At 43.0% G+C, this 6,587-nt stretch overlaps 1 protein-coding gene across 1 annotated transcript in view; it reads right to left on the bottom strand.

Annotated features, from left to right (window-relative positions):
* Positions 1-710: 710 nt before the first annotated feature.
* LOC118743328 overlaps positions 711-6,587 on the bottom strand; it is a 241,617-nt gene continuing 235,740 nt past the window's right edge. The window contains exon 8 of the mRNA XM_036475926.1: positions 711-3,605. Coding sequence (XP_036331819.1) covers positions 1,132-3,605 — 2,474 coding nt within the window. The 3' untranslated portion in view covers positions 711-1,131. The remainder of the gene's footprint in view (positions 3,606-6,587) is intronic.

Genomic DNA, 6,587 nt, shown 5'->3' with positions numbered 1-6,587 from the left:
AAAAAATGGTTAAATTAAGAAGTGGGTATTATTACTGGGAATCTTTTGAAGAGAAACAGAGTTTTATGACCGAAAACTATTGATTTTCAGGAATTCTATACCATTTATACGAAATGTTGTTTTTCCCATATAAAATACATGGAAAACTTTAGGCGCTTTAAGCGACTCTAAATACCTTTTGATTTCAGAATAAAAAAAAAACAGGGGTAAATTTTTTCTGTATAGAACAATTCTCGGGGGCGAGAGCATAAAACTCTGACTTTACTTTTCCACGTGCATTTTTGGACCATCCTAATGTACATATTTTTTAGAAAATGTATTTTACATTCTCAGTTCTAATCGCCCTTGACCCCCCAAATAAAACAAACGATTTAAACAATTCGCTAAATACGTTTATAAATACATAAGTATGTGAGTTCTTTTTTTAAATTTTTTCGAATTACAAATCTCTTAAAAACAGCAAATATCAAATACAATCGATATTTTATTAAGTTTATTCATTTTTCGCGCTAAATGCGTATATATATATGAATGTGCGTCAGATATTTCCGTATCGATCGGTTATGTCGAAATTTTTTTAGTTATGTCATTTTATATATTCACTTAAAAGCAAATAGAAGTTCTGTATCAGACAATAACAAAAAGTATATCAAAATAAGAAAAAGCTTTATAATTAAAATGCATACATATTTTTAGGTATACTGTTTAATACTAATGCACAATAAAAGCAGCGAACTCAGAGCGTTTGGCCTTTAAACTCTAATAAAAAATAAAATAATTTAAATGCTATACAAAATGTACAAATGCGAGCGAGTGTATGGATAATATGTAAGTTTTTATAAAAACGTTCTATCGTTGTTTATTTAAGTATAATTTTTAAATGTGGCTTCAAGTATGTAGAAAGTAAAAATATACTTTTAACAGTTAACAAAATGCTTAGTAAAACTTGAATAAGTTTTTAATTTAAAACATTTTGCTACTATAGAATTTTTTGCTTTATTCAACCAATTAAATTGTAATTTTCATATTTCTCCAGTATATTTAAATTCAGATCTACCAAATGTTTTAGATTTATTTTATGGCAACGAACTGCACAAGTCTTCAACAGCCAATGGCCGAAATCAGCTCCCTTTACTTATTGAAGTTGTCGATTTGTTGCAACACCCAACTGCGCGACGCTGCGGCGCTCATGTGTGGCGGACAAATTACAACGCTGTTCGGCTTACCGCCAAGGCAGTGCGCCTCAGCCGCACTCAACGGCGATGGTGGCATCTCCTTGCGCGGCGATGTCTTGCTGATGTTCACGCGCGGTATACCAGTCGGCTTTGGTGGCACTTCGGGGTTGGTGCGATTACGTGCGGGTGGCGGTGGTGGAGGTGGACTGTTGGGTCGCTTGACGCCATCGCCCAATTCATAGTCTGTGCGTTTTTCATTGTCATCGCTGTAGATAGCCGAGTCTCGGAAATCATTCTCCAGGCAGGCTTCGACGTTATCCTCGTACACAAAGTCAGAGTTAGCGCCATCACTGCCGGGCGTTGTACCAGCGGCGCGCTTGTGATCGCACATGCTGTCATTGGATGAAGTGAGCGAAAAGACCGAGTCGCGTTGCAACGATGCGTCAGAAGTGGCGACGCTTACGGTGAAGAGCGTGCGCGGGTCTGCGTAGTCAACGTTCGCCATGCGCTCACCCACCGCTTCGCTACCCTGTCGATGCAATATGCTCTGCCGACACATTTCCGTTACATCGGAGACGCGTCGCTCGGGCGGCTTGTTTGATCGTCCAAAACTGAGCGCAATATTGTCGATGGATTTACGCGCGCGTGGCAGCAATGAATTATGCGAGGAGGATATATTTTCGTGAGTGCACTTGTTACCCAAGCCGAGTGGGGTAGCGCTATGAGCGCCGGTGCTGAAAAGGCGCTTCATTAAGTTCTTTGGTATGGGGCGCGCATAAATTGCTTCGCTGTTGGAGTTGCAAGTCGTATAAGAGATCATTGATATATTGCCTGCCGAAGAGCAATCAACATTAATAACAGTGCTCTGACTGTCGCGTTTCAGGGTGCACGTAGAAGAGGAGGAGGTGGAGGTGGAAGTGGACGAACTCGTGCTGTCACGTTGTTCTTGTGCCGCGTCCGGGATGTCGCGACGCAGTTGTGTCTCGCCACAGCTAGCACGCTCCGCGACCATCTCGCCGCCCACCTGCTGTAGTGCGCCCTCTGGTGAGTACACCAATGTAACATAGTCCGACTCGGGACGTGGCGCCGGCGGTGCTTTCTTTTCACGCGGCTTACAGTGCTGCGCTGACTTGGAGCGCGCCATCACTGGTGAGAACTTGTAAGGAACGTGTACGTTGCGCAGCAGTGACTCGTAAATTGGCTCCTCATCTTCTTCAACTGGCGTTGTAGGAGTCGCATCATTGGCCATGGCATGTCTGCTCTCAGGCTCGAGTGGTGGTGGTGAGCGCGATGGCGGACGTGGCGGCAACTCATTAATCAATGGATAGTCAGACGACTCAGGGCTACCTGCTGCGCTACCGCTGCCGCTTCCGCTTCCGCTACCGCTGCCACTACCGGCGCCTATACCATGTTCGGCCGCACGCTTGCGCTGCTGTTTTTTCTTCGCCATGCGCTCGAACTCTTTATTCTGTTTCAACAAATCCAATATAATGTCGGCATCTTTCTTCTTCAGCGTTGACAGCAGCTCCTCGCACTGCTTTTCCAACTGCATTTGTATGCTGTCCAGATTTTGCGTCACCGTTTGAACATCCTTCTGTTCGCTCACTTGTAACTTCTTATCCTCCACTTGCAGATTCTCCGTCGACTCGGTGATCTTGAGCTCTGTTTTGGGCGCATCATCGAACTCACTTAGATCCATGTAGAACTTGCACGTCTCCTTAGTTTTGCCGGTGCGCTGCTTCTTCAGCGTTGCTATGCGCTTCGGTATAGTTTTGTTGTTGTATTGCTTCACCTCAATCGACTTGCTGGATTTGGATTTTCGCGTGTCAAGATTTGTGTTGCTACCATGCAGTGACTCGTGTTCTTCATCCAATTCATCGCATTGGAAACTGATGCGCGGCACCGACTTGCTCCGCTCTTTTAATGCCTTCAAGCCGAATAGCGGTGACTTGGGTGAGGCGCAAGCGCTGCGACGTTGGTCGCGTAAGATGCACGAGGTTCGCTCCTCTTTGTCCGCAGCATCATTTTCAGGCTTCACTTCCTTCACGCTGCCAGCGTTTTCTGCCTTCATTGTGCTCACTGATCCGTTACCTTCGTCTGACTTGCCTTTGTTCTTGATAGCCGCCGCGAGTTTGTGCAGCGCTGGCAACATATTGTCATCAATGCTGTTGGTACGCGTCAGTGATTTGGTCGATTTGGCGCCGTTTGCCACATCGCTAGCTGTTGTTTTGGTCGGCGACTCGCTTGCCTGGTTTTCGGCAATCTCATTGAAACTGTCAAAGGACGTTGAATTGGAAACAGTCTTCCGCTTGAATTTCGAGCGATTGCGTATCTCGCTGCGTCGATACTGATTGCGCCGCTCCAAGTACACGGGTGTCGTCGAGGTCGAGTGCAGACTCCATTTCCAGGTATTCTTATCCGGAGTGCGGTCTGTAATGAAGAAATGGAAGAGATTTTTAATTTTTTATCTTCGTATAGTTTCTAAAATAAGAAAAGACAATAAAAATGTCATGGCAGTTCAAAATTGCACAGCAAACGCGTAACAAACAGCTTGTTTTAGAATAAAAAAATATTGCAATTTTTTTACTCAGTGCAGAGGATATAGAAAACATTACTTTTGTGTACATGAATTCAGCGACGATGCAGGTGACACATTTGTATGTACAGAAATAAATATATATTAAATTTAATTTAAGATGTACATTTGGCAGAGTAATGACCCCTTTGCAAAATCCAAGTAAGTCGGAAGGATGCTGCTGCAACTGAAAGATCTGGTGGAGTGGTCGACCAGCGACATAATCAGTACAACCCCTAGCAGTAGCAGCGGTGACTTTAAATTGTGAGAGGAATTCCCAGGACACTGCCATTCGACTAGAGCATTTTTTCAGTTTATAATCCTTTTTTAAAGCTACTTTATCTTTTATGAATAAAGCCATTAGCTTTTACTAGTTCAAAATTTTCTTGAGACAACGCAGTTCAGCAAAATCAGAAGCAGCTTCCAATAAATGCGATATGTGATTCAAAATTTATATGTAAATAAAAAATTATAGTATTTCATTATTTCTCTAAAAGTCCTCAAAAATTGTCTTCCATTAGGTCTTATGAAATCCCCGACCTTTTTGTTCCGGAAGTATTTTGAACAGAAAAACGGAGTGGATAAGGAGTTTTATAAAAAAGGATAGATTCTTGAGTAATACCCTTTGTCTAGCAGCAATTAACCCTCACTAGTTCTTAGGGTCAAAATATTCCACTTTTATGTTTTGAATCCTATTTTCCTAATTTCCTTGGGTCCGATCATTTCAGGTCCGATCAATCTAGTTTTTTTACCTTATTTTTGCAGCTAAAAAATCAAATTTCCTTTTTTTTGGCATCATCTGCGCCCATACCCGAAGGAAGAGAAGGGCGAGACGTCCAAGGTCCTCTTCCGAGCCCTGCTCCACGACGAAATGTCTGACAACGGACCGACGCTGATCGACTTCACAGGGGCCCGAAATATAGTAGTGTGCAGTACTAAGTTCAAGCATAAAAAGATCCACTAAGTTACGTGGCTGTCTCCGAATCGAAAAACGACAAATCAAATCGATCATGTTGTGACAGACGGAAGGCACGCTTCCAGCGTTTTAGACGTACGTCCACTCCGAGGCTCAAACATCGACTCTGACCACTGTCTTGTTGCAGCTAAGAGAACCCCTTTGTGAAGCAAAAATGTGCGCCTAAAAATACAAGGAAAACTTAACGTCGAAAAGCTGCAATCACAACAGACAGCAAATGCTTTCGATACCCGACTCAGAGAGCACACTCTCTCTCAGAGAGCACTCTTCAACCAACCGAAATATGCGAGCAGAGGAACCATATTTCCCGCGTATTAAGTACAGCCGCCGAAGAAACAGACGGATTTCAGACAGCCCAAAAGAACAACTGGTACAATGAGGAGTGTCAGGAAGCCGCAGAGAAAAAGATGCCGCATACACGGCCACGCCGCGTTTGGGCTCTAATCGAGTCATGTGGGACCGTTATAGGGAGATGAAGAGGAAAAGGAGGCATATTTGCTGAAATAAGGCCTATGTCCAGAACGTACCTAAATTATGGAAGGAACACTTTTCCACCCTACCGAGTGCTAGCAGCACTGAAAGCTGTGGGGAGTACGAACCCCTGCCCCCCGTCAATGATGACGAAGACGATGCCCCACCACCTGACCCTTATGAGGTACGCGAATAGCAATAGCGCGCCTGAAAAACCACAAAGCTGCTGTAGCTGACAGCCTGCCAGCTGAGCTATTCAAGTACGGCGGCGAGCAGTTGATAAGGTGCATGCATCAACTTCTGTACAGAATATGGTCAGATGAACACATGCCCGTCGACTGGAATTTAAGTGTGCTCTTCCCAGTCCACAAGAAAGGCGATATCGCCATACACGCCAACTACCGCGAGATCAGCCCTTTAAGCATAGATTATTATTGTGTGAAAGACTGAAGCCCACCTTCAACGAACTGATTGGACCTTATCAGCGCGCCTTTAGACCTGGCAAATCCACCATAGACCAGTATTCACAATACGCCAAATCTTGGAAAAGACCCGCGAGAGAAGGATCGACACTCATCACTTTCAAATGGAGTTGAGCATTACCACCAGCACTGCCAGAATTGGGAAAGACCTCTCCGAGCCGTTTGATACCAAGTGGGGTTTCAGACAGGGCGACTCTCTTTCAGTGATTTCCTTAATCTGATATTGTACGCTCAGGAAAAATTTTTTACAAGAGCGTGCAATTGCTGTCGTACGCCAATGATATCGACATGATCGGTAACAAGAACCGCGAAGTCTACAAAGTACGGCAAGTATTGGCATCTTTAAAAGATTCAAAAAAGCAGTTTAATTTCAGTAATGATGACAACAGTGTACAGCGAAGATGATTCAAAATATGTAGCTAAATGAAGGCACTCCCACTATACCCAATTTAGCTGCCCATGAAGTGCTTTGCGTATCCTTTGTGTAAACCTCATGCAATAAATTTTAAGGCAAAAACTATTTTGATATGTTAACTGTTAGTTAATTTAAACAGAACGTGTGCTTCAATGAAGTGAAAATGAGTGATTTTTTAGCAATGCAATGACAGTTAGTAAATTTACAAATTCAGCAAATGTTAATACGCAAGTCCAACACTACATAAATGTACACACTTGTACATACATACATATGTAGCGAACAAGCAAGCAACAACAATCAACAACACCAAAAACATCAAGCTAAGATCAATATATGTGTGTGTACTTACTACTTTTTTTTAAATTTAACCCGCGAACTGTTGATTTGCTCTTTATGCGAATACTTTTTATGTTGTATAAAAAAAAATTTTAACTACGACTTTCAACGGTTTTTAGCAGTTACATCTATGTAAATGTTAGTTAATATTGTG

This window comes from Rhagoletis pomonella, unplaced genomic scaffold (genome assembly GCF_013731165.1).
Source record: "Rhagoletis pomonella isolate Grant_MI unplaced genomic scaffold, Rhpom_1.0 Rhpom_scaffold_00007, whole genome shotgun sequence".
Lineage (NCBI taxonomy): Eukaryota > Metazoa > Arthropoda > Insecta > Diptera > Tephritidae > Rhagoletis > Rhagoletis pomonella.
This window is presented reverse-complemented; position numbering and strand designations above follow the sequence as displayed.